This window comes from Lacerta agilis, chromosome 15, assembly GCF_009819535.1.
Source record: "Lacerta agilis isolate rLacAgi1 chromosome 15, rLacAgi1.pri, whole genome shotgun sequence".
NCBI lineage: Eukaryota > Metazoa > Chordata > Lepidosauria > Squamata > Lacertidae > Lacerta > Lacerta agilis.
In genome coordinates, this window is record NC_046326.1 from 39,884,317 (window position 1) to 39,911,680 (window position 27,364).

Here is a 27,364-nt window from a genome sequence, read left to right on the forward strand (position 1 = left end):
CGGCTCCTTCCTCCTTCTGAAGCCGGCTTGCCTACTGGGGGTTAGAGCTCATGGGGGAAGCAAAGAACAACAGACATGGGGGAAAGCCCCCTTAGCGCCCCAGAAAGGTGGAGCAAGGGCTTGGGGATTGTGACCCGAAGTCAGCTGCGATTTAAAGCAACAGTAGGGGAAACACAGGTGGGCCTGCCTTATTCCTTCATTGGAGGGAGGGAGGGAGGAACTTTTATGTCACATAATTTGATGAATTAAGAACAATAAGAGCTGTTTCACAGTTGAACGGTAGCCGGAGGGGAGGGCGCGCTTCCCGCAATGCTGGGCGGGACGGAGGCCGAAGAGGGAGCAAGCGCTCGGGAGAGGAAAGGGAGCCGGGGGAGAGAGAGAGGCAGGCGGGCAGGAGGGACGCGCGGTTGCCTGTGAGAGGAGCGCTGCTCTCCTTTCTCTGCCGCTGACCCAGCCCTGGCCTTCCGACACTGCTGGCCGCCCCACACCTCCGCACCCCCTTTGCTCCACCCCTGCCTCCGAGTAGACCCGAGGGGACTCCCTCCCCCTGCAAGAACAACGGAGGAGGGGCGGCGGCAGAGCAAGGCCAGGCTGGGCGCCTGGAGCCGCCTGGCTCGCCTCCCCGAACAGGATTTCCCGGATTCCCGCTGCTGGGCGCCACTCAGCCAAAGGGGAAAGTCGACCCTGATCCAAACAACCCCGCGCTCATCCCCGTCCACTGAATGCGACAGCCTCCAGAGCCAAAGAGCCCGTACTGCGCATGTGCCGCGGGGCACTCCCTCCCTCTCGCCCAAGGGAGGGAGAAAAGCACCGGAGAGCCCAGGGCAATTTCCCTTGGAGGGCGGGGAAGAGATAGGCGCATGCGCGGTCGCAGGCTGCCTCGCTCGCTCTGCTCCGCCGGTTGTAATGCGGGCGCTTCGGCCTTCCTGATGGGAGCATGGCGGCGCCTGCGCAGTGAGGCAGAAGGAGCCTCATCGGCTCTCCCCGTTCAGCCGCAAGGCGGGAGGAGGAGGTGCCGTTAACGACTTGTTATTTATTCTCTCCCCCCCCCACCGCCACTTGTTCCCCCCCCCCGGCTTCGCCCCTCCTATTTCGCCTGAGAGGAAAATGGCTGGTCACCGGGCGGTTGCGGCGTGAGGTGCCAAAAAACCGGCGACCCCTCCCTCCACATTGCAATGTGTTTTATTAATACATACATACATATGTAAAATATAGTAAACTATTTTTCTTTTCCCTCAGGTGACGGCGCCGGAGGTCCCTCTCGCTTCCTTCTCCCCCCCCCCCACCTATCCGCTCGCTTGAGGGGAGACGCTGAGTCATGGACGAGCAAAGTGTTGAGGTAAAAATAAATAAATAAACAGGCGGGGGATCCACCTGCTGAGGGGATGGAGGGGCCTTAGAAAAAAAAAAACCCTCGCCCTCTGGTGCTCCCACCCTCTCGCATCTCCGGGTCGGTGGGCTTATTGGAGACAGGACTCCTGGGTCCTCCTCCCCGCTCAGGTTGAGAGGGATGAATGCTAGGCTGGGAGGTCGGGGGGGGGGGGGGCAGGACTCCTGGGTCCCTTTCCTGGAGTGTGTGAGAGTGTGTTATTTTGCAGCCAGGACTCCTGGGTTCTTCGCTATCATGGGTTTGTAGAGGGAATAGTAGTGGAGGAAGCCGCCCGGAGTGGCTGCAGAAAGCCAGCCAGATGGGTGGGCTATAAATAATAGAAAATTATTATTATTAGTATTATTAGTTCAGAGGGCAGGGCCTGGGACATGAGTCCTGAGTTCTTCCTTGGTCTCCTTCCCCATGTCTTCTTGCTCTGTGTATAGCCTACAGGTGTACGTGTGTGTGTGTGTGTGTGTGTGTGTGAAATTGAAACCAGGATTCCTGGGATCTCCTTCCTGCTCTTGGTCATTGGAGGGGTGGTAATACTAGGTTCTGGGGGGGGGGGGTCAGGACTCCAGAGTCCATTCTTTGGTCTCCTTTCCTATGCCTTCCTAAAGTGTGTGTATGTATGTATGTATGTATGTATGTGTTAGTTAGTTTGGAGCCCAGGCCTCCTGGGTTCTTCATTATCAGGGGTTAGTGGAGGGAGTGGCGACAATAGTTCAGAGGTTAATATAGGGGCTAGGACTCCTGGGTCCTTTCCTTGGTCTCCCCTTCTTCGCCTTGCCTTCCTAAAGTGTGTTGGTGGGGCTACTTTGGAGTCAATATTTCTGAGTACTCGCCCCATTTCCTCACAGGCAAGTGAATTTATTTATTTCAGAAAATTCTGAGCACCCTTTCAAAGGCTACGGGTTTTCACAAGGTGGCAGTGCTGGGAGTTGGTTGGTGTGTAGGGGTGGCATAATGTTAGGACACTTGAGCCTTTCTTTTGCAACTTCATCACATGTATGTGTCTTGAGTGTGTTGCTGTTCTTCTCCCTTTTGGTTGGACCCCAAAACAGCTTCTTAACTGAGCACAACCACCATTCTTTTTTCTTCTCCTCTGAGTGGGTGGGAAATGTCCTGGAAGTCCTTACATCAAAGTTACCCCCCCCCCCCGACCAAGTTCTACTTGGCGATTCCTAGCCTTCTCTGTTGATATATCATATAGTTGGCTTAAAATTATATTTTTGTTGTTGGAACGCCACTTCTTTGTTGCATTTGTTTGTTTTATAAGCCAATCTGAATTTCCCTGAAAAGCAGCATGCAAATATGTTTAATAAAATGAAGTTAATAAATACTGTCTTGGGGTGCTGCATTGGTTGCCTTTTGACTAGGTGCTGTTCTCCTTGTGGATGTAGTAGGCCTCTTCTTGGGTTCAGCTTTCATTTGAATGAGTAATAAGCTAGCTGTTCATCTTTTGCCCTTTGATTATTGTATAGTGGCACAGAACTACAAAACTGAGATGGCCTAATTGCTCTGGAAGAGCTTTTTATGGGTTTTTTATAATTGTTTTGGCTTGGTCTTATTTAAAATTATTTTTTTAGAAGATGTCAAAATTTTAGACTATGTCCAAATGCATGTATTAAGAATTCCACAGTTCCTTGACTCTGTAAGAACTGAGTGGGTGTATGTGGCTACCATACATGATTGATACATAGACATTTGTCTTGTCTATGACTGAAGTACTTTTTTTTTTCTTTGCAGAGCATTGCTGAAGTGTTCCGATGTTTCATTTGTATGGAAAAGTTGCGTGATGCGCGCCTATGTCCACACTGCTCCAAGCTTTGTTGTTTCAGTTGCATTCGGGTAAGCTTTGAGCTTTGGGTCAAACTATGTATTATGTGGGAGATTTGTGATTGGCTTATTTAAAAAAATACTTCAAAGCAGCATGGAGGGGCTGGGTTTGGTGGTGGCTCTGGGTGAGAGGAGGAGTTTTAACCTTTTCTCTCTGTGCCATTTCCATGTTTTAAAAATCTGCCATCCCCAACTGCTGGAAGTGGCAGTGGGGGAAAAGACTGGCAGCTATCTTTTTTTACCTGCTATAACTAATAGCTGATTCAGGGAGGGGAAAAGACTTTGAAACTCCATGCAGAGAAAATGTTAGGTCGTCAGACCACAGTGGTGATCTACCCGTTTTGGCCCATAGTAGTAATCTAGTTCAACACCCCCACCCCAGCAACTTCTTTTACATCTCCCATGTTGTTTGACCCTTTCCCCTTTCAGCTTTTGTATGTGAACATGTGAAATGCTGCTGCAATTGAAAGAAAAAACTTTGCTAATTTATACATTTTTGCTGGAGATTTTTTCCTCCTTATTGCAAACACCGTATTTTCTTACGTCACTGCTGTAGCAACTGAAGGGTAGGTAGAATTGCTCTAAACCACTTGATTAATCTGAACAGTACATATATAACACATACTTTCAAAGACACCAGCAAGTTACTATCTCTCAGTCTTTTCAGATAAGTCAACTAAAATTGCTAGCATTCCATTTTTACTATGTTACCAGACCACCAAAGGGAGACATTTCTGGCCAGTTATTTGGAGGTAATTTTTGTTAGGCATGGCGTGTCTTTGCACTGCAGAAGATAGTGGAGCATATTTTCGGGAATGTTACACTCAGGTAATATGCAGCACTGGCCAGGCTGTTGGATCTTATTGTTGCCCTGTATGAACTCAGAGTACACCCTTAACCTAGCATTCCATGGAGCTGTGTGTTGTGGGAAAAGGACATACAATTGTTAATTGAGAAACCCCCAATGATCTTCTGGGGAACCGTAGAGTTTCCTAAACACAAAGTTTGAAGATTTCCAGAAGGGTATTCTTGTTAGTGTGTGTATTATGTATTCTGGCATTTATAGTTTGATGGCTATTATGTATGCTTTCTAAATGTCTCAGTGGCTTGGACCCTTACATAAGTTAACTTAAGAATATTGACGGAGGGAAAGTTTATAATCCCTTCCTTCCTCCTGCAATCTCCTGCACCCCTGAAAAGCCTCTCTGGAGAGACAAGTGCAACCCCTGAAGAGGCTTTTCAGAGGCCAGTGGAGGCTGCCAGCTGGGTGTTGGTGGTGGATAACTTTCCTTCAGTAAACTTCCTCAAGTTAACCATTCCCAGACTCAGTAAGTTATCTCCCAGATTTCCTCAGCTTGTGTCTTTATGTGTGTGACAAAGTGTTCTAGGAGTGTTCCAAAATCCAATTTTGTTTAAGTGGAATTCTGCTTGTGCTGCACAGAGAGCATTGGATACAGCCCCTGAATGATAACTTACTTCTGAGAAATAAGTCCAAATCTGGAGAGATCTGTGACATCTTATCTTCTAACACTTCTGAAATTCTCCAGTCTCTTATGATATATCTATCATTGTTTTGACAGCGCTGGCTGACAGAACAAAGAGCTCAGTGCCCTCATTGTCGGTAAGCTTACCTCTAAAGCTCTATTTTGTTTTAGTTAGGGGCCCTTATTTTTGCTGCACTGTTTACTTAAGGTGAAGATGAATGGCAGGTAACCTGTAGGCCTGATTTGACCTATGAAGCAATTTTATTTGACCCATAGTGGCGTTGTCAAATAAGGGTATGGTAAAAACTTGTCCTGCAATTGTGGAAAAGAAAAGTTTTCAAAAATTGTGTGAGAGATTCTACCACCTTGCTGTTGCATCTCTCTTTCGGCTCTGTGGCCAAGCACCTTTTTAGCATGCCTATGTAGAACATCCTTCCTTGTCTAAATGCACCTGGCCATTCTGACGGGGACTGATGGCAGTTGTAGTCTACAACAGCTGGAGGTAACCAAGTTGAGGATGGCTGGCGTAGGTTTTGTTTTTAGGTTCCAGGATTTTCAAGGAGGATTAAATTATTCGCAAGGCTTCCCAAAGGAGCATTAAAACATTTTGCAGTTCCTCATGAATTTATTTCATATGAAACTGTGTGAGGTCAGAAGGCAAATTCCAGTTTCCTCCCTCCGTCAGGGCCTCACTAATGGTCCCTCCCCTTCAAACTCCCAGTTGTGTTTAGTCAGCCCATTAAATGTCCTGAAGGCTGGGGAAAATGATGAAAATTAATACGTATCTATTTTAGTGATTTACTTTTAACTGCATACATTCCAACCTCCCAATATTAATGTTTGTTTGAATATTCATGGAGGATAAGGCTATCAGTGGCTATTAGCTATGATGGCTGTGTTCTTCCTTCAGTGTTGGAGGCAGTATACCTCTGAATGCAATTGGGGAGAGGGCTGTTGCACTCAGGCTGGCCTCGGGGGCTTCCCATAGGCATCTGTTTGGCCTCTCTTGGAACAGAATGCGGTACTAGATGGGGTTTTGGTTTGATTCAGCAGCCAGGCTTTCCCTGTGTTCTTACTTTCCTGGAGAGTAGGAATTGGTTCCTAATTGCTAAACTTACTTGCAATCTTACTTCGGAAAACTAATTACTTGCAGGGCCCCACTCCAGCTGCGAGAACTTGTCAACTGTCGTTGGGCTGAGGAGGTCACTCAGCAGCTTGACACGCTTCAGCTGTGCAATTTGAACAAGCATGAAGAAAATGAAAAGGACAAGTAAGTGGGTTTAGACTGCGAGTTTTGATGTGCCTTGCCTAAAGACTGGTTTAATTCTGCTCAGAATTGGGAAATAAAGTATTCTGCCTATGTAACATTTGTTGCCATCGTGTCAAGGGCTGGATTGACAATTGTGTTAATTAAGATGCCAGAGAGTTTAGATCTCTTCTTACAGTGCAACTATTAAACAACAGTCTAAATTAAGGGTCCACAGCTTTGGCTGGCCTTGGCAGCCAAATTTGTTGGTCATCAGAACCCTGCTTCTCCCCTCATTTTTTATTTTATTTTATAAATAATTTTTTATTAAAATAAATTTAAATCCATACAATTTGTCAACACTACAACCAATTACATTTCCCCCCCCCTTTCCCTCCTCCCACCCACCCCCTCCTTCCCCCATCCTCCCAACTTCCTGGACTTCCCTCAGTTCCTATATCTGATTTGTTATTTCATATTGTTTCTGCATGTTATACAATTGTACATATCCTTATCCTATTGTTCATCTTCATGTTCTACTAATAAAAATTGTGTATGCTTATTCAAAACCTGCCAATGAATCTAAGTCTCTTTGTTGTCTTTGTTGTAAAAAGTTCCCATTCTTCCTTAAAGTCCCGATTGTCTCTCCCCTCATTTTTTAGGTTTATTTTTTTAAGCACCTTGCTCTTTCCAAGTGTAACCAAGTCCAAGGTCTACACTGACTCTGATGTAACCAACCTTTTCATTCCATTGAGAAATTGTATCTAGGGGCTCTTGAATGGCATGAAGAACATAGGAAAACTATCAAGGTGTTCAGGTTGCCTTTCTGAGGATGTATCTTTCCCCCCAAAGAATTTTAGTAATTTCTTTGCTCCATTCTGTTAAAAAAGATATTACTATAGGAATGGGGGAGTGCCGGTAGGACAAGCACAAAAGAAACAAGTTCAAATTTAGAGGACAGTGGATGAGTGAAAAATATCAAGAAAGAGGCTATGGGGATAATATTTTGCCTCTATATTTCGCCCTATATGGCCATGATGTGGGTGGGTGCGGGGAGCACAAATAATTCCTGATAGACACTGGCCACACTGTATTATTTTAAGACTGTAATATTACAGTATTGGGATAACTTATCAAAAGTGGTGTGCAGAAGAGATGAGAGATTACCAGCATTTGGTTGTGAACATGCCCAAATTCAGTGAAGAATTCATCACACACTAATCTTAAAGTAATTCCGTTTCTAATTTAGCGAATCAGAAATGTGACTAAACTAGTCTGATTCCAGAGCCTGATAGATAATGGCAAGTGAAAATGAACTTCTCATTAGTGGCACTAAATTTTGAAGAACAATGAGAAACGGTTTTGCAAAAGACATGCTTGTGTGTGTTTTGCAAACTCTTTTCTTTACTTCCTCCCTCTCCATAGGTGTGAGAATCATCACGAGAAACTCAGTGTGTTTTGTTGGACATGTAAGAAATGTATTTGCCACCAGTGTGCTCTTTGGGGTGGAATGGTAAGTGGCAGAATAGTTTTCTCTGTATACATCTGGATCAAGGAGCTTCCTACTCAGTGCTTGCTTTTTAATACAGGAGTGCAGCCAACAGCACAGAAAGGATGGTATAATTTTGCTTTCTTTAAATTAATATTGTATGTATGATTATGATCCTGAATGGTTTTTCTTTTTTTCTTTTTCATAGCTTGTTTCTGTCATTACAGAAGAACATTGCTTGTGCCTTCTTAAAAAGAACAAAGCCATCCTTCACCAAATATAAAACTGCTTCATTGAAACATTAAGTGATTCATTTTAGGATATAAGTAACTTTCCATTACTCAGATCCCTTATCTCTGAAGCAGTTAAGTAATGCATGTTATTGATCCATCACAAAAATCCTGAATATTGAGAACTTCTAGCAGAGAACTTTGAGGGTTTAAAAAAAATATTAAAAGTGTGTTTCAAAAAGAAGTCTACCTTAACTATGAAAATCTGATTAGATGAGCTAGCTGCTATATAAGCTGAAGTACTGTGGAGGCATAACTCTTTGTATCACAGATTTTTGACATTCCAAGATGAAGAACATCCCTACTCAAATCACATTGGGAAGTCATTTTTATACTTCTGCTGTATTCAATAGCACCTTTTCCTATACAGGTATGTGCCCACACAGGACCTAAGTTCTTCTATGGAGGTCCTTTGGAGTAGCCCCTCTGGCTGAGATTCAAAGGGTGCTGATGAGAGGAAGGGCCTGTTCAGCAGAGGCTCTTGGAGTGGTCTGCCTAGGGTAGCTTGCTTGGTGCTGATTTTACCATCTTTTGGGTGGCAGGTGAAGATGTTCCTCTTATCCTGGAACTTAAAAAAATATTTTTTTTTCATTTTCAGCTTTTAACATCATTTATTGACTGTAATAGTGTTAGTTAAGGCTGTGATGGAAGGGGTTGTGCTGCTGTTTTTGCAGATTGATGTATTTATGCTGTTGGGTGGGGGGAATTTGGATAGTGCTGGTTTTTAGCTAGGGTTTTATTGATTATTTTTGCCATATTGGACATGTATAACATTTAAATAAACCATCTAGAGGCTTTTTTTTTGTTTAAGGCAACTCAGAAATTGATTTGCTGTTTTTGTTTACCTTTCTGGTTCATTCCAGCATCAGTGTCAAGATGCCTCTCTCTACATGCAGATCTCACACGTTAAGGTTCCAACAGTGCTATTTGCTTTAGAATTTCATGTTTATTCATTTGGCTCATGGTATTTTATAGCTTTAGAAAAATGAAGGGCCCTTAAGACAGAGCAGTGCAGTGTTTGTCTTCTAAGTGGGCTGCCCCAATGCCCCATAAAGGAATGCTTCAGTCTGTTTTGCTGCAGATCCCTGTAGGCTTAACGTGAGGATTACATTAATGTGATAGTTTTCTCTCAGCTTTGGTAGAACTACCAAATCATAGCCTAACTACCTCCCACTGCTCAATGAAATGAACTGCTTTGTTGGAACAATGCTCTTTAAAGGTCTAGGTCTTTAAAATAAATAAATAAATCTACCTTTAATGGAGGAAGCTCGGCTTTGACAAAGTAAGTCCTTTTAAGTCCCCTAAACCTTGAATTAGTCTTCCCATAAGAGGTGCGTCTGGGAGCTAATTTAGCCATTTCCTGAAATGGGATATACATGTTCAGAATGTCAAGCCAGTTTCAAATTAATTAGTTGAAGAGATGCACAGTGAATCCAGAACCTCGTTTCAGGCACTCACTTTGGACTCAGAATAGATTTCTGCAGGAAGTGTGTGACTGGAACAGAAGCCAGTTCCAAGGCTTGTTAACACATTGAAGGCAAGAGCTTTATTCAGATAATATTCTATGCGACAGTCTCTTAAGAAGGAGATGGGGAAGTAACTTGGCCTGGCCTGGTGCAATGAAGCTGAAGCCTCTGTGTTTTTTTAACAGCATGGAGGACATACGTTCAAACCGTTAGCTGAAATTTATGAACAGCATGTCACAAAAGTAAATGAAGAGGTGGCAAAGCTTCGCCGAAGGCTGATGGAGTTGATCAGTTTGGTGCAAGAAGTGGTAAGGGCAGTCCTCATACCCATTTTGGATCAACATATCATTACAATGATGTTCTTAGGATTTCATCTATTTATTTATTTATTAAATTTATATTGTGCACCTTTTACAAAGGACATATACACTGGAAAAATATGCCTATAATGGGCAATTTTGCTTCATGCATCCTTTGTGCTGGGTTGCAATCTGCAGACTTAGAAACTTGACACTTTGGGTAATGTACTCTGCTTCATACTTTGCTCTTTAATTCATTCATTAAAGCATTCTGGCCCTTGCTGCTCATTAGCCGAAAAGCCTCCCAGAGTGACTTACTATTGAGAAATAAAGAAAAGATAGTCCTTGCCCTCAAATCTTGTCATCTGAAAGACACAACACAACAAGGAAAAAAGAGTTGGGGCGGGTGGGGAGCAAGCTCAGGCACCAGTTCTCTTGAAGTCACCAGAGGGCGCTCTTGAGAACACAAACAAAACAAAATGCCCTTGTACTATAAAAAAAGAAGTATGAATGCTCCTTACTTTTGGGGATTGTTATGATGGATGTGTCTAGACAGTAGTTGTGTATAATAGATCATGTTTTCATTATAGCTACTGTATATTCTGGCGTATAAGACCAGTGTTTTTCAACCACTGTTCCGTGGCACACTAGTGTGCCGCGAGATGTTGCCTGGTGTGCCGTGGGAAAATTACGTTATATATAGTCAATATAGGCACAGAGTTAATTTTTTTAACATTTTCTAATGGTGGTGTGCCTCGTGATTTTTTTCATGAAACAAGTGTGCCTTTGCCCAAAAAAGGTTGAAAAACACTGTATAAGACTACTTTTTAATCCAGGAAAATCTTCTCAAAATTCGGGGGTCGTCTTATACGCCGGGTGGAGAATCTGCGGTCGAGTATATCTCAAACTCTGTATTTTAACTGGAAAAGTTGGGGGTCGTCTTATATGCTCAGTCATCTTATACGCCGGAAAATACGGTAGTTTATGCTGTGTTCAAATGGTCATGATGGTGCTGATTGAATCAACATCTTAAAAGTAAATCAAAAAAACCCTTACAGCTACAAGGTGACTTACTTTTAACTGGTTTGTGAATTTTCCAGCTGGTAGTAAACTAATTTCTTGTGTGTCTTCCAGGAAAGGAACGTAGAAGCAGTACGCAGTGCGAAAGACGAGCGTGTTCGGGAAATCAGGAATGCAGTAGAGATGATGATTGCTAGGCTAGACACTCAGCTGAAGAACAAGCTTATAACACTAATGGGTAGGCTTGCCTTTTGTTTTGTTAGATTTTGGGGCAGGCATCTTGATTTTGGCAAAACTGTTGCCCACTTGAGATAAGAGTGATCCATAGAACTATAGCTTGCTCTATCCCAAAAGGTTGGTAACAATTAGAGAAAGCAAATATATTGATGCCCAAAATAAGTTATATTAGAATAATTAAACAGTACAGTGATATGGCTGGTGGGTGCTCTTTTTCAGGCATGTCAGGTTTTACATAGTTGGTATTTTGCCACCAAGTGAAGACATACCTGTTTACTCAGACTTTTTAGGTCTTGTAAGGAGTGACTTTTACCTTCACAGCTGTGCTTAGCTTTGCTGGTTGTTTTAGGAATTTGTTTTATTGATGGCTCTTAAAACTTATTAATTTTATATTTTACTCTGGCCTGATGTTGGCTGATGAAGAGCCAGCTATACATATTTGTAATATACAATAAAAATAAATATGTTTTTCAGGAGGCGTAGCCCACAAGCTACGCTGTAAGTCCATGATTTAACTTTGTATTAGACCTCAAATTCATGCTCTTAACTAAAAAGGGGAAATGTTAACAAAAATACAGTGAAGTGGAATCATATTACTGCATATGAAGCATCTTAATTGTATTCTTTGTTACCTATCTTACAGGAATGATTTGTTACCTGTTTTGTTACTTATTTTATAGTGTTACTGATTTTATAGGTTAATTCATTTTAGTTTTACTGTATCAAGCCTTCTGTACACCCTTTGGAGACAGCTGTAATTAAGCACTAGAGTAGTTAAATAAATAAATGTAATGTAATGTAATGTAATGTAATGTATGTTTTAGGAACTGGCCCTCCCAATTTTGTATTATCCCTTAAATCCTGTTTGGATTAGCATTAAAGCCCCAGGACAGTTTACTTAAAAGCCTATCATTACTTGACTATGGCTTTCTTGTCTGGCTTAAATGAAATAGGTCAGAAGACATCCCTCACCCAAGAAACTGAACTCCTGGAATCCCTGTTACAAGAAGTAGAGCACCAGGTGATGGAAGCAGCTGGTTTGAATCCCTTTGAGGAAGTTTGATTTATTTTTATCTGACAATTCTCACTAGCAAATAGTATGGGTTTCTTATTTGGAATTGAATTTATATGTGTCATATGTAAATTCTGCAAACAGTACCCCAGTTTTGGATAAATATATATTTTGTATTATTAGTGGGGTATATGGGTTGTTAGGGGAGGGGTAGTATTTGTGGTGGGGGACACATTGTGGTCCTTCTGGGGTAATATGTCCACCTTTGGTCCCCACTCTGCACTCAGTTCTCACCTGTGGATCCTAGAAGCTATTAGCATGTGCCAGGCAAGGGTAGCTGATAGTTCTCAAACCCTCGGTGAGTTAGAGATTTCCCCTACATGCGAAGACAAACTCCGTTGAATTAAATAGACGAGACCAAAATTGGGTCCAATGATCAAGAAGGCGGTTTCTGCACGTGCTGTAGAGAGAAGTGAGGTACAGTTGGGGCTTGTCAACCTGGGAAGGTAGCCCAGCTAGGAGAAGGAAAACTCTGATCCTAAGCCTCTGTTGCCTTGTGGTATATCTTCAAGAAATGAAAAGGCTCAGGAGTAAACCCTGCACAAATCCGGAGTGGAATCTGACGGTTGGATAGTGGCTCCTTTCAGCAACTCCTTCAGCCAAGCTGGTGCGAAATGTATTGCTCTGCTTTCCTTTTGACCACATCAGTGGGTAGCCCAGGACCTCCATGTACACTGTCCAGGCCTGCACCCTGGGGAGGTCACTTCGGTGCTGCTAACACAGCAGTTTGACTTCATCCCTGGAGGCCCACTCCATTGTCTCTTGAGACAGACAGATGCCAACAATGATTAGCATTTAGAGAATTGCTCTTAGGAACACATTTTGTGTGTGTGTTTGTAATAACAGATGGCTACATACATCCATTCTGTTTTAAAGCTTGGATGCAGCAGAAGTATTAGTCTTCCTCATTTGGCAAATTTGATTTATTTTACTTGATTTGGTTGGTTTTCCTAGAAGTTTGAAGTTTATTGTTTAAACATTGCTATGCTAGATATCCTTAGTCCTCTGTCTGGGCATTGCTGCTGCAGCTTAAGTTTAGCACAGACACTTTTAATATATTAAACCAATTAATAATGCTACCTCACTTGGTGGATTTATTGACATAGGCATGCGTTTGTTCTCCATTTCCTCTTTTTGCAGCTACGGTCATGCAGTAAAAGTGAACTGATATCAAAAAGCTCAGAGATATTGATGATGTTTCAGCAGGTGCATCGGAAACCCATGGCCTCTTTTGTCACTACACCCGTCCCTCCAGACTTCACAAGGTACTCCAGACTCTACTAGTTTTAAGTTTGCAGATTTGTTGTTGTAAAAGGCATTTGATCCTTATTCATGCAAGCTTCCCCAGGTGTACATGTACACACAGGATGTCATATTCTACAGTCAATAGGCATTGGTGAAATCCTCATTATTATTACCCCTGACAATTGCAGGGAAACGGATTGTTGTAGGGTTCTGATCTGCATACATAGATTCTATGCAGACATTAAGTCCTAGGTGAAGATTGTCCAGTGGGTAAGAGGGATCTGGCTCCCCACAACTCTTTGGGGATTTATTTCTTGCATTTGTATCTCACCTTTTTCTCCAAGGAGGTCAAGGTGGTGTGTACATGGTTCTCCCCTTCCTCATTTAATCCCCACAACAACTCTGTGAGGTAGCTTAGGCTGAGAGCCACCCCAAGATCACCCAGTGAGCTTTATGGCTGAGTGGGGATTTGATCTCTGGTCTCCCCGGTCCTAGTCTGACACTCTAGTCATGATACCATGTGTTAATCATGCTTTTAGTTTGGCCCAGTGGCAAATTTCTGCGAGTGAGGCAGCCTCATGTTTTGTGTAAAGCAGATGATAAAAATGGTCAGTAATGTATGACGATGGGATGCCAGATTGAATGCCAGACCTATAGCCTGCTTCCCCTATGGAACTTATATCCATCGAGAGTTCAGGAGTGGGCTGCAGGCTCCACTGCCCTCAGTGTTGGTAAAAGCAAACACCTAAAGTGGGACCAACAATGTTTATTTGACTTTGGTGTGTCTTAGACCACCAAGTTTTTTCAATATGACTGCATAAAGCTAAGGGTACAATCACTATTGCAACAAAACTGATGGCTTAACAAGTTGTTACCATCCTTTTTAGTAACGTTGTGAGTGAACTTTGGAAACTTCCTGCAGTTTTTTAGGGGCATTTGGAAAGTCATTTGTATGCCAGTCATGTTCTTGGTAAGTAAATCTTTTTTTTTACCTTGCACTTTCAAGTCTTACCTGTTATTTTCCCTCCTGTAGTGAGTTGGTTCCTGCATATGATTCGACTACCTTTGTCTTGGAGAACTTCAGGTAGGGACATGACTTTCCAAGAAGTGGGATTCTAGCTAGCTTGAGTGTGATCCTGGAGTTTAATCAGAGGTTGGGCCAAGCCTGTTGCCACTGGTGGGGTTTCAATTCCAGAACACATTAAGTTGTATTTTATCATGTTCCGTGTACAAACCTCTGACTAAGGGAGGAGGATCTTTTATCCCTTGGTAGCTCCTCCTCCTGTTGTTAGTCCTCTTGCAGCGACATATTGAAATATTGAACAGAATCTATCTGTTCAACGGATTATTCCCCTTCAGAAGAGCATGAATTATCCTCCAGATTGGTTTATGTAACCAGCTCACTTTCCCAGCTGGAACAAAAGAACTGAACGCGATGCTTAATTTGTTCTCTGTGGTAACTGGGGACCCAAAATCTGTTTTTCAGAAGCAAGTGTCAAACTCTGAAGTCAGAGTTTCCCGTATATTTTATGTTTGCTGGGACTGTATTTCTCACCTTCCTCACGTGCAGAGTGCATTTCACCAGCATCAAATAGCCACAATCCATTTAGAATGAATGGGGTCAGGCTTTTGTGCTGCCATGCGGGTACCAACATTATCTCCCCCAGAAGTTGTTGGAGTCCCATTCCCATCAGTCCCAGCCACTATGGCCGGTGATTGTGTTTGATATGAGTTATAGTGCAACATCAACTAGAGGGCACACATTGGCTACTCTGTCCTACTGTCTTCTTCAAGATAGGAGGGTGTGTACAAATATATGGAAGCATAAAGTTTGCTTTTGAGGTGTGAAAGAGAGAACTGTGAGGGATTTTGTAATAAAAGCCTTGGAAAAGAATAAAGAGGAGTGAGGCATAGAACAGAACACAGAAATGTTTTTGCATAATAGAATGGCTGCTGAAGAAAATTCTAATGGTGTGTATTGAGAGAGTGGATCCTAGTGAATAATTATTTTATATTTCCTTAGGTTTGAAAATGCACATTAAGGAATGCTTGCTCTAGAGATGACGAACCTCCCGTTTGTGTTGAAAGATTTACTTTAACCTTTGCACTGAATATTTATTTCTTATATCTCAACAGCACTTTACGCCAGCGGGCAGATCCAGTTTACAGTCCACCTCTTCAAGTTTCTGGACTTTGCTGGAGGCTCAAGGTTTATCCAGTGAGTGTGGCTGATACTGTTTACAAACAGCTACTGAAATCTCGGTCATAACCTCACTCCTGGTGCATTGTGATCCATAACGTGCCCTGCAGTGTTCTATTCTTATGAGTAGTCCTGAGGTACAACTTCCAGAAACCAATAATGTCAGTCTCTGGGTTAATTACCTGGAACTAATATTTAAAAGAATGTGGGGAAAACATAATAGGGGGGAGTCTTGAAAAAGAGCCCTCATGATTTGATATACCAGGGATGCACCAGAAGAAAGGTGACCACTAAAATACCTCTTAGTACAACCATTTCCTAAAAAGCAGCTTGGATATTGCAAGCAGTTTCTGTTCAGTACTACAGATGGATCACAAGCCCCTTATTTTTTTAGGCCAATCACCTCTGGGATACTTTCTAATGTTGTTATTTTTTTCCTCAGGCAGCAGCATTTACCCAGTTTCATGTTTGCCCTATTCACTACATGGGTAAATACATATTTAGAACAGGGTGAATCTGTAAAGCAAGCATGTAATGGCCACAGGAATAAGGCAAAAAAGGAAAAGTGGTCTTGCATTGACAGGCAATGTAAATAATTACTTATTTATGGCATGGCACCTCACATGTTTACTGATTATTCTGAAAGCTTAGAATTTTGCTAAGATTTGAATCTTTGACACAACCCTTAAAGTTGCCTCTATAGAAAAGCCAAAAATCTCTGCTCAGGATGTATTATGCTGGTTAGGAACTTTGCCAATAGCTTTTATGCAGCTTCTGTTTTCAAATAATATGGTAAAATGGAGGAAAGGAAAAACCTTGCAGTTGTGGCTGCCTGGTGGGTAGAACAAAGTGACAAAGAACAGAAACTTTAAGAGGGAGGCCATGCACACAATGTCAATTTTAGTTTTCTAGATTTTGGACCTTTAGATTCTGCTGATATTATTTCCAAGTAGTGAGGCCTAGAGGAATTATTCAGCTTTTAAAAATGCAAGATGTTTTTCGCATTATAATATTGCATTACCACAACACTGAAGAAATCTTTCCAGCTTGTGGGTATAAATGTTTTGTTGAACCACATTCCGATTGTATGGGGCCTAACTGAGGAGGGGCAACATGTTTGGCTGTTGAGGGTGCTTATTCACGGTGGCAAATAAGTTAGTACTCCAAGGCTGGAAGAAAAATCTCTGCCACTGGTTGTGTAACAGACTGAAGGCTTAAGTCTGTTGGCAGCAAATGAAAGGGCAGCCTTTTGGCAGAGGCAACAGGAAGGAAAATATCTAGTCATTTGGGTTCTTTACGCCAATCTATTTGCATGAAGCAGCACTGTGTGACTTTATACTATCTTTTATTTATTTGACATTTTTCTGTCTTCCTCCAAAAAGAGAGCACAGGACAGCTAATGACATAAAGCAATAGATCAATCATAAAAAACATGGAAAACATCAAATGGCTGCTTATCAATAAATGCTTAATAGATAATACCTCCTCAACACCAATCATACCTCAAAAGCCTGATGATTTAGCCAATTGTGTGTGAGCATAGCTGATTGCACCTGTGAGGGTGTTTCATAGTGCTGGCCCCGAGGGTGCCCTGCCTTGTATAAATATCTTCCTCACCACCAGTACTGAAGGAAGAACAAGCTGGACCTCTTCCAGTGATGGCAAAGTCTCTGTTGGAAAGTGCTGGGGAACACATTTTCTTTTTCTCTCCTGGATCATGCCCTGTCACAGGAGCTAGGTTGAACATTTAACCAACTCTATGCTTGGGCCGATGAAGTAGCAAGACATCTCCATGCTTGTCATGGTGGCTATAAAGTCCTGATCTAACATGGCAAGGCAGCCCTGACATGGAGATTGAAGTCCCCCAAGAATAATATTCTTCAAATATATTCCAGAAACACCTCCTTAAGCCCAGTCAGGCTGTGTGGGAAGTGGTATATAAACAACATCTTGTAAAATAGGGTAGCATGCTAACAGGGTTTACTCGTCCCCTCTTCTTTTTTCTCCCACACCTTTTCCTTTGCTGTCTCTTGTTCTTACTGGTTTATATGAAAAATTGTTCCATGCACACACACAAAAAATATTAACAAATGTGAGAAGAGGTTACCATAAGAAGGAGAAACACCCAAGTTCTGTTTGTTTGAACGTGCACCAAGCTGCACCCATAGGAGGGGCTAGTGGCTCAGGTGCTACGGTGCTAGTGCTTGGCTTTTGAGGCCAATGTGCCATAAGACATTTGGGGCTTTATTGCACAAGTGGTTTCTGTGATGTAAAGTCCCCTCAAACAGATCACCAATTTGTTGATAGTATTTAAGCATTGGTGGTGGCAGGGGGGGGCATTCTCTCTGTTTAGACTCTCCGGAACTGTGCATCAGGTAAAAGCCCACTTCAGCTGTATTCAATAATTGCAGGAAGCTGAATTACGAACTTTGAAATCTCATTTGGCAGGTAGTGGGCATGTTGTAACAAACTAACTTTGATTTTAACATTTTTTAAAGGATGGAAATGGAGTGGTGCGAGGCTATTATTTATCTGTGTTTCTCGAGCTGTCAGCTGGATTGCCAGAAACATCCAAGTAAGAACAATCACTATTTCTTCCTGTGTTTGGAATAGGGTTGCACTCTGTGTCCGTGGTAATGTTGGAGGGAGGGAGCAGGGAGACTAGTTAAATGATGTGTCTGACCAAACATGAAATGTATGATCAAACAATGTCATTCTGTAGTAAAGAACCTAGGCAGTATTACTTAGTCCAATCTTTTAGGGGTCTTCACCAAAAACTCTGCTTGATCCAAAGAGTCCTTTTTTTGTGTGGAAAGGGCTTTGGTCCAGAAGAGGTTTCTACGAATGGAAATGGTGTGGCAGTTTTTCCAGTTCCCCCTTGGCCCCCCTCCCACAACACTTCCTACCCTGTTCTGAATGGTCCCCAATCCTCTGGAGTGAGTCTTTGTGTATGCTAAGGCAAAGAATTGTTGAAAATTGCCTGCCACATTTATGTTGAGGACTCTTTCCCTTGGATCAGAGCTTGTTTATTTACTTTATTTATACAAATATTTGTATACCACAATTTCATTTAAAAAAATCAAATCAGTTTACAATAATTCAAATACAGTAAAGCCACACAAAAATTAAAATGGATTGCCAGCTGACTATTCAATGGAATACATTTGTCTTATTGTCTGCATAAGCCTGGTGGCAAAGAAAATATTTCAGCAAATTTTTGAAGGTTAGTACAGAAGCCCTGCCAAGTCTCTATTGGAAGTCTCTATTCTTCAAGAAAGGGCTAATAACACTGAAGGTTCAGTTTTGTGCTGATGTCAAATGAGCCTCACCCAACTCAGAACTACCAGCAAATCCTACAGATGATCTTGGTGATCAAGCTGGGATTTAAAGGTCTTACAAATATAAGCAGTTGTTTTGTTTATGGAAGGGCAGATATAAGCCAGTTAATGTTAAGAGTTGCAGAATATCAGCACTTTTCTAGACTGCCTTTGAATAATAATAATAATTTTATTATTTAAACCCTACCCATCTGAATGAGCCATGTTAGATTTCCCCCAAACTCTGTGGATTCTGTGACCAAAATTAGGTGCCCTGGCATCCAAGAGCAGGATTCTGTTGCCTATATCAGGCATGCAAATTCAGCACATTTGCATATCTCTGATTTAGCTAGTCATGGGGGAGATGGAGAGGGGGGAGAAAAAGAGTTGTACATCTCAAAATCTTCTTGAGCCACCTTCATTTGCTGAAAATTCACTAGGCATTTCCTGCAAAGGATAAGACCATCAATGGCTACTACTTGCCATGATAGCTATTTTCCCTCCACTGTTGGAGGCAGAATGCGTCTGAATACCAGTTGCTGGGAATCGCAGGAGGGGAGAATGCTGTTCCCCGTCTGCCTTACGTTGTCCTTATGTCCTGTTTCCAGGCTTCACACTAGTTCAGCTGGCTCTAACAAGGACTGCTACATATTTTATTGGACATTTTGAGTGTGTGTGACTTTTGGCTTAAATGCCCTCTGCTTGTGGGGAAAGTGGCTTAAGTAATGTAGTTTCATGGTCATATTTGGCAAGAAGGGAATATTTGACAGAGGTGCTGTGCTGAACTTGGTCTGAAGAGCTCTGTTAATTGCAGTGGGAAACTGATTTCAAATGCAGCCAAGTGGCCGACCAGCCTGTCTTTCAGGTGAGCTAGAGGTTACCTGCCAAAAAATTACCATAGATGCTAGGTCACGAAGAATTTAGTCCCTAAGCTTTTTAAGCACAACTCTGATTCAAAGGCTTCAAAACACCCACAGCCAGATTGTGTCCTTGACAAGGAACTAGGCCTGCCACTCCTGTCAGTCTGAATATGAGCTAAGAGACCTGTGACCCTCCCAACATGTTGCTGAACTACAATTCCCATCATATCTAACACTTGGCTATGGCTTATGGGAACTGGAGTCCAATAGCATCTGGAGGGCCAAAGTTTCCCCAGCCCTGATCTGAATAGAAACCCTGGTCCCCAATCCTAGTTTTTCAGGGGTTGGTTTTCATTTAAATTGCTTGAGTTTTGGGAGGTAAGCTGTAGCTAATAAATGTGCTTTTTTGAAAAGGTCTGTGAAACTAAATGGGAAGGTTGGTTATGGGTTCTTCATATTTTAAATCATTTTGATAGTACAGTCATACCTTGGTTTTTGAACAGCTTAGTTAACGAACAACTTGGAACTCGAACGCTGCAAAACCCGGAAGTAGGTGTTCCAGTTTGCAAACTTTGCCTCAGAAGCCAAACGTCCGGCGCGGCTCCTCCAGCCAATCGGAAGCCACGCCTTGGTTTCCAAACGTATCGGAAGTCGAACGGACTTCTGGAACGCTTTCTGTTTGAAAACTGTATTTTAATACCGAATCACCCACTAGTAGGAGCTTCTACTTCACTATACTGTCTTTCATGAGAAAGTTGTTCTTTATTTTGGTGCTTTGATTTTCTTTATTTGAAGACAGTTGTAGCCACGGTTGCACCAGCTGTTCTTATCCTCTTGTGTCAGGTGTGCCCTCCAGATAAGATGTTGGACTCTCACCCATCATCTTCAGGTTGGCGAAGGCCACAGTGGGCCACCACGGCTGTCTGGCATTGGTTGTTACCTCAGTGTATACCCTTATCCATGCACCCATCACATCAGCATTTTTTAAACATCCCAGGGAGATATCTATGGCCTCACTGTTGCTAGTCTTTGAAAAAAGGCTGAAGACACACTTATTCAAGTCTGCGTTTGGCTGAATAGTAGTGCTGCTGTTGTGGTTTTTTATTTAGTTGTATTTTCATGTGACTTATAGGCTGTCCTGTGAGGGCAGCCATGCATTGAAATGCAGGTTTGTTTTTTGTTTTTGTTTTTTAAACAAAACTAAAAACTGGTAGAAAGATGACATACTTGCTATTTTATGGAAATTTATTAGTGAAATGTAACTTAGGATATAATTGAACCAACAATTACTGTAACAAAACTCAACGATTATAACTGAAGTAACTACATATTCTTCCCCTTTTTGCCACTGCTTCATTTCCCTTCCACTTCCTCCTGTGTCAATACACAGAATGTAAGCCCCTGGGGGCTGGGCCCTGTCCTCTCATTCTTTGCAAAATGGGTGGCACCATAAAATTAATAGATGTTAATGCATAGTTCCACATAAGGTCAGGTCTGGCATTGGGTGATTTATCTTCTGTTTGCCTGTGGCATTTTTGTTTTGTAGGTATGAATACCGTGTGGAAATGGTCCACCAGTCCACTAATGATCCTGCTAAAAATATCATTCGAGAGTTTGCATCTGATTTTGAAGTTGGCGAGTGCTGGGGTTACAACAGGTTCTTTCGACTGGACTTGCTTGCTAATGAAGGCTACTTAAACAGGCAGAATGACACAGTCATCTTAAGGTATGGGAGAGGCCTACTGCGTAAGTGCTGTAAGGGTGCAAGATGACCACAGATAGCTTTTTGAGGGTGGATGGTAGAAAAAGGAACCTCTTGGCACTATATCCTATATGGTGGGGGAGCAGCCCTTGCCTCCCTCTATTATGCAGTGTCGTAATGGGGAAAGGAGTTCAATTTAACTTGTTTAGTAGGCCTGTCTCTTAAAAAGTTCTCAAGAATTTTAATTGAGTAATCATTGCCCAATAAATGTGATTATTGGCTCGACCTCCAAGTTGGTGCCTTTTGATGTATGAGGACTTTGCAGCTTAATAGATGCAAGCTACCTGTCACTGTTACATGGAAGGGAAATCTCTAATATAATTTTTGATCTCTGTTAACAGTAGCACTTCAGAAGCAAAATAAGCATCATTAAACATAGTGTAACCTTTAAGCTTTAGCTGATTTAATTCACTGGTTTAAATTGCCAGCCTAAATTTTTAGCGGCAAATAGGATGAAGCTGGGTGGCTCTGTCCCTCCTTTCAGATTCTTCTTTAACGATGGTGACACAAGGTTGCTGTCACAGCTAGGTAGAGAACCCAACTGCTGATAGAACATGCATTATTCTTGTATGGGACTTTTGTAAGCATTGTGATGTCTTCCCCTCCTTCTGCCTCCCCCCCCCCAAAGGTTCCAGGTGCGGTCACCCACCTTCTTCCAGAAATGTCGGGATCAGCACTGGTACATTTCTCAGCTGGAAGCTGCTCAGACAAGTGATGTCCAACAGATAAATAACCTTAAAGAGGTAAGCAGCATTGTGACACATGAATGCTAAATTGAGGGACAATGCCATTAACTATAGTGGGTGGCTGATATTTTGGGAGGCAAGTGTATTCAGCTAATTTGATCAATGAAATCATGAATGTTACTCTGTTAGTGTGTTGTGCTTGTTTCCCAGACTTTTGAGGGTTGAGGAACCTTTCTTATTTTCTGTATGTTGAAATTGGAAGCTTGCTTCAATTTACACTTGGGTCCATAGGAAGTTTTCTTATGTCAAGTCATAACATTGGTCCATCTAGCTCAGTACTGTCTACACTGACAGGCAGCAGTAGTTTGAGGTGGGGCATTCCCACCACTACCTGGGGATGCCACTGGGGATTGAACCTAGGACCTTTTTGCATGAAAAGCATGTGCTCTACCCATTGTGCTGCAGCACCTCTTCAGATGTGCAAGAGCTGTTTGCCTGTAGAAGGACCTACCTCTGAATTTCTGCATGAGTCACTGATCTGGGTGTGCTTTCTCAGGCAGGAAAAGCTGCTGCATCTGTGCATCTGGAGTGATTGATCCAATCACATTCAATGTAGAGATGTGTCAGGGTGATCTGTCTCCAGGAGAGGCTAATTGGAAAGAGAAAAGTGAATCAGGAGTAGATGCAATGGGTAATCTCTTTGGGTACGTAACTTGGGCACTAGGGAATATCTAATTATTTTCTCATGGCATCACAGCTCTTGCTACACGGTCAGTCACCATGTGGTTTGTGAACAACTGGTTTAGTATTACGGTCATACCTTGGATCTCAAATGCCTTGGCTCCTGAACAAATCTGCTCCCAAACGATCAAAACCCGGAAGTGAGTGTTCCGGTTTTTGAACAGTTTTTGGAAGCCGAACGTCTGTGGCTTCTGATTGGCTGCAGGAATGAGAAGCCGCGCTTTGGTTTCTGAATGTTTTGGAAGTCGAATGTACTTCCGGAATGGATTCCATTCAACTTCCAAGGTACGACTGTATAATGAAGGTTGGCTACATTAAACCTATGCCTTCTGTTTTCCATATGTGTATGCTTTATTTTCTTTTTTTTAAAATGACAGAGGCTTGCAATCGAGCTTTCTCGTACCCAGAAATCCCATGGCATGTCTCCCCCTGATACTCACCTCAGCCCACAAAGTGATGATGGTCCAGAAGCAAGACCTAAGAAGTCAGGATCAAACTCTGAAGTGCATCTTGAGGCTGTGGCCAGCACAGCATCTGCTAGAGAAGCAAAGGATGACGAGGAAGAAAAAATACAGTATGAAGACTTCAATGTAAGAATCCTCCTCTCCTGCCCTGGTGAATTTGCTGCAATGACCAAACATGAGATCATGTCAATGGCCCCTGTAGTCCAGCATCCTGGTTTCACAGTGGCCTACTAGATGCCTCTTCTGAGAAGCCCAGAAGAAGAAGCTGAGCACAACAACATCATTCTCTTCTCTTGTGAATCCCAGCAACTGGTATTCAGAGGCACACTGCCTCCGGTGGTGAAGGGGAGAACACAGCCCATGTTAGCCTTCTCCATGAAGCTGTCTGACTCTCTTTCAAAGCCATCCAAGTTGTTGACCATCACTATTTATTGTGGGAGCAAATCCCAATGCCTATAGATCAGACTGTGCTAATGGAGAGGGGTTGTGTTTGGTAAGCAGAAAATGGTAGATCACAGGTACACATCTGAAAATAGTAGCCAGCCTGTTTTGCTAACTGTTGTTGTGTTGTTTGAATTTCAGAATAGATTACATGCTGGGTGGCACTGAGGGACATCTGGTAAAGGAGCCTTTTATCAGTGCTGAAACACACACCCTTTCAATGTCTGTGCCCAGAGCATGAAAATCTGGGTTTAGTGTTGCTGAATTCTACTATCTTGCATAATGTATAATGTATTCTGTTTTTGGTAGTCGTGAAAACCTTATTCACTGACCGCCACCTTGGCTTTGGAAGTTTCAGAAGGCAGTTTCAGACATACAGTATCTGTTTTTAATAAGGCCTAGAAAAATTGTTTTTTTAAATGAAAGTAGAGATTCTTAGGGAGCTCAGTTCTGTACCTAATACCATGCCTTCCTTCCAAGGATGAGGATGTTCTTAGGTACTCTGTCCCTCTTACTTGCTACAGTTAGCAAGCCAATAGACATTACACTTGTTCATTCCTTGCTGTGAGAGGAAAGTCCTGTTCTGCCATGCTCCGGGCATCAGCACATCTCTGACTCTGGAATAGGGCCAGCTACCCCCTGGAATTCTGGGAGTATGGGCAGTCCTGTGTGTTACTGGCTTACATAAGAATATAAGAAGTGCCTGCTGGATCAAACCAATGGGCCATCTAGTCTAGAATCCTGTTCCCACAGGGTTCAGCCAGATGCCTGTGGGAAACCTGCTTCCAGAGTTCCTTCTTTCCAGTTAACCAGCTAAACATTAGTGTCACTGCTTTCTCTGCACCAGGATAACCAACATGGTCCTCTCCAAGTGATGTGGACTCCATAATCCCCTGACTGTTAGCCACGCTGGCTGGGGCTGATGGAAGTTCTTGGGCTACCAACTGGAGAGCAGCATGTTGGCTGCCACTGCTCCGCACTGCACACAGAAGCATTATTTCAGAGCCATTTTTGCATACTCTTGACTGCAGCATGAACTCTCAGATGGGGACCTTGATGTCGATCTTGTTGGGGAGGACGAGGCAAACCACCTTGATGGCAGCAGCTCCTCAGCTAGTTCCACAGCGACCAGCAACACAGAAGAAAATGATATTGATGAAGAGACCATGTAAGAGACCCTGTTCTCATCTTTGTTGTCTATTGAAATGGAAGCGCCTTCCATTTGCAGGCGGGGTGGGAGGGGAAATCCCACCCTACATTACTGTTGCTCCCAAGGCAGCTAACAAAGCGTAAGGACAAATAAAACACTGTAATCAAATATTTATTTATTTTATTTATTAAACAAAATTCAGACAGTGCATGGCTGCAATGAAACCCCTAAGCAGTTTACAAAAAACCCCAACATAATTATCAATAAAAGGACAGGTATTGAAAAACATTCAGAAGATAATGAAAATCAACAAGCTGAAAAGAGATTAAAATTCATGTCCGGTTCTACATGTCTGGAAAGGCTTGCCTAAAGAAAAATGTCTGGAGAGGCAGCACAGAGGTGCAGAATAAGTATTGGGTGGCACCTGTAACATTGAAGCAGTCTGCACTTACAAATATTTGGCTTCTTTCTAAGACTACATGCCTGTACATTTCAAATGCAGTGTTTTTTCCAGGGGTCTGTGGTTTTAATAGAATGAGGGTTCAAGGGCTGAGATAGTGATGAATGAGTAGAATGAGCATTTTTAGCGCTAGGGTATTGTTTACGAGTTTTGTTGGGGTTGTTGCTATTCATTTTTTAATATCTTTATTTCGGATCTAATGATTCATGTGGAAATTGTTCTGTCTGGGTGTGTACTTTTTGATGTTTTGTTTATTGCTTATTACTGCTTTTGTTAAGCTTATAGTTATGTGTTTTTTATACATTGCAGTCTGTCTTGAGCATGGTTTTAACTTTGGAAAGGTAGCATACAAATAAAATGATTGATTGATTGAGATAGCAGAATGAACTGTACCACTTCAGAGTGTAAGTGGGAGATAAAGTGGATATTCAGCACACTTGTGGCCATGCAATTGAACTTGCCCTCCATCTCTTCTCCCTATGTGCCCCCTAAAATCTGTTCTGGGCGTCCCCAAAGCTATCTAGAACAGATCTGGGGAGGGTGCAGGGGGAGAGGATGGGGGAATTCTGTTGTGGAAATGGAAATGCTAAAGGCTAGAAAAAACAAGTCTTCCTGCATGGAGAAAACTAGCAAAGCTAGAACCTTATGGATACACTACCTTGTAGGGAGTATTGAAGTAGCTGAAGGGGTAGAATCCATTCCAGCACCCTGGGACTCTGCTGCTTCATTCTGCTGCATACATAGACTCAGCCTCAGATGCTAGAACTTGAGTGATATAAGTACATGTGTGAAAGAGTGGTTTTATCCCATAACAATGAATTTGCTAATCTCTTCAGTTTAAAATCTATGAAATTATTTTAAGCACAAGTGATTTTTCAGAACAAAGGCTTAAAAGGAGCTCTTTGTTTTTGTTTAATTTGTTCTTAGGTCTGGGGAAAATGATGTGGAATACAATCACAACATGGAGTTGGAGGAAGGAGATATTGTGGAGGAGGCAGCTTCTGCCGCAGCAGGTGCCTCGGGTATGAATCGGACCCTTTTTTCATGAAACTGCATCTTAGTATACAGAGCCTGCTTTCCATCCTTCTCCTTGTTCTCTCACTGCCACGTCAGAGGCAACGCAGAGCTGTGTATTCTGCAGGATTTTCTATTTTTGGAACTGCTGCATCATGTACCGTATGTGGAGATTATTGCAATGTAGGGCAGTCTTCCCATTGGCTCATAGTCATGGGAGGCTTACAGCTGAATTTCCTTAAGGGCTTTTAAAAAACGCATCAATGGAGTGCTGACGCTTCCCAGTCTTTTTTAAAAAGAAAAGGGGGAAAAAAGTACTCTTAAGTAGAGCCAGTGATTGATTTCCTCTTTTGCCTTTTACTCTTTTTCCTTTACCCTTGGGAGTGTTGACACTTTCTCTTAAACAGTGTGATCTTACTGCATAAGCTTTCTTACTGGGGTGAGGAAGGGATAAAATGTGTGAACCTCTCAAGTATCAAGTGGAGAGGAGTCCAAGGGAATAGTGCCTATAAATTTGATTAATTCAGACACAGATTCTTCTTCTGTGACTGGGATTTTGAAAGCTCTTGGAATGTTTCTTTTTAAATAAGCACTTAAGATACCAGTTCTAGCAAAGATCTGTCAATTATCCTGTTGAGAGGGAAGCGTTGATGGTGTTGTATTGCAGTTCTCCTTATAACTGTCTAAATCCTATTGTGGCTCAGATAGCAATCACTGGCATACGACAGTTAAATTATACCTCTGTTAGAATTCCTTCTGAGCCAGGAAATTAATTCATATTTAGCTGATTAATACCACCCCCTTTACAGGAACAGAGGTGGAGGCATAATGTCTGCAGAACTAAGTGATTGATTGTGTTCCCTAGCCTTCTCTTTTTAAAAGTGTTTGCTGTCTGTAAAATCCTCCCTCACTGGTGTCTGTCTGTAACCCACTCAATTCTGAGGAATCTCCAATTTTGCTAATTGCGTGTTCTTAATCACCTGCTTTGCCAGAGCCCCTTAGTGGGTTTTTATATGGGTGTTTATTTTCCCCATTCAACTAACTTACAGCTGGCAACATTGTTTTCCTGCACAGACTTTTGCACCAAGAGTAGTTTGGCTACAGGTCTTTTAAGACACACATACTGAATTCACTAGAGTCATACCTCATGTTGCGTATGCTCCATGTTGTGTACGTTCGGGATATGCACTCCTGCACCCCGGAAGTGTTTTAC

At 42.4% G+C, this 27,364-nt stretch overlaps 1 protein-coding gene across 3 annotated transcripts in view; it reads left to right on the forward strand.

The window, feature by feature from the left end:
- The first annotated feature begins 1,052 nt into the window (after window positions 1-1,052).
- The window catches only part of TRIM37 (tripartite motif containing 37), a 38,699-nt gene continuing 12,387 nt past the window's right edge, over window positions 1,053-27,364 (forward strand). For all 3 annotated transcript variants that reach the window (XR_004427962.1, XM_033171890.1, XM_033171892.1), the window contains exons 1-18: window positions 1,053-1,138; window positions 1,240-1,339; window positions 3,119-3,220; window positions 4,789-4,829; window positions 5,846-5,962; window positions 7,364-7,451; window positions 9,369-9,491; window positions 10,617-10,740; window positions 11,693-11,760; window positions 12,952-13,076; window positions 14,090-14,140; window positions 15,193-15,274; window positions 17,755-17,831; window positions 20,980-21,159; window positions 21,824-21,938; window positions 23,000-23,212; window positions 24,559-24,695; window positions 26,065-26,159. Coding sequence is in view for 2 of the 3 variants with exons in the window: in XM_033171890.1 (XP_033027781.1) it covers window positions 1,319-1,339; window positions 3,119-3,220; window positions 4,789-4,829; window positions 5,846-5,962; window positions 7,364-7,451; window positions 9,369-9,491; window positions 10,617-10,740; window positions 11,693-11,760; window positions 12,952-13,076; window positions 14,090-14,140; window positions 15,193-15,274; window positions 17,755-17,831; window positions 20,980-21,159; window positions 21,824-21,938; window positions 23,000-23,212; window positions 24,559-24,695; window positions 26,065-26,159 (1,759 nt within the window). In the remaining variant the exon portion in view is untranslated. The remainder of the gene's footprint in view (window positions 1,139-1,239; window positions 1,340-3,118; window positions 3,221-4,788; window positions 4,830-5,845; window positions 5,963-7,363; window positions 7,452-9,368; window positions 9,492-10,616; window positions 10,741-11,692; window positions 11,761-12,951; window positions 13,077-14,089; window positions 14,141-15,192; window positions 15,275-17,754; window positions 17,832-20,979; window positions 21,160-21,823; window positions 21,939-22,999; window positions 23,213-24,558; window positions 24,696-26,064; window positions 26,160-27,364) is intronic.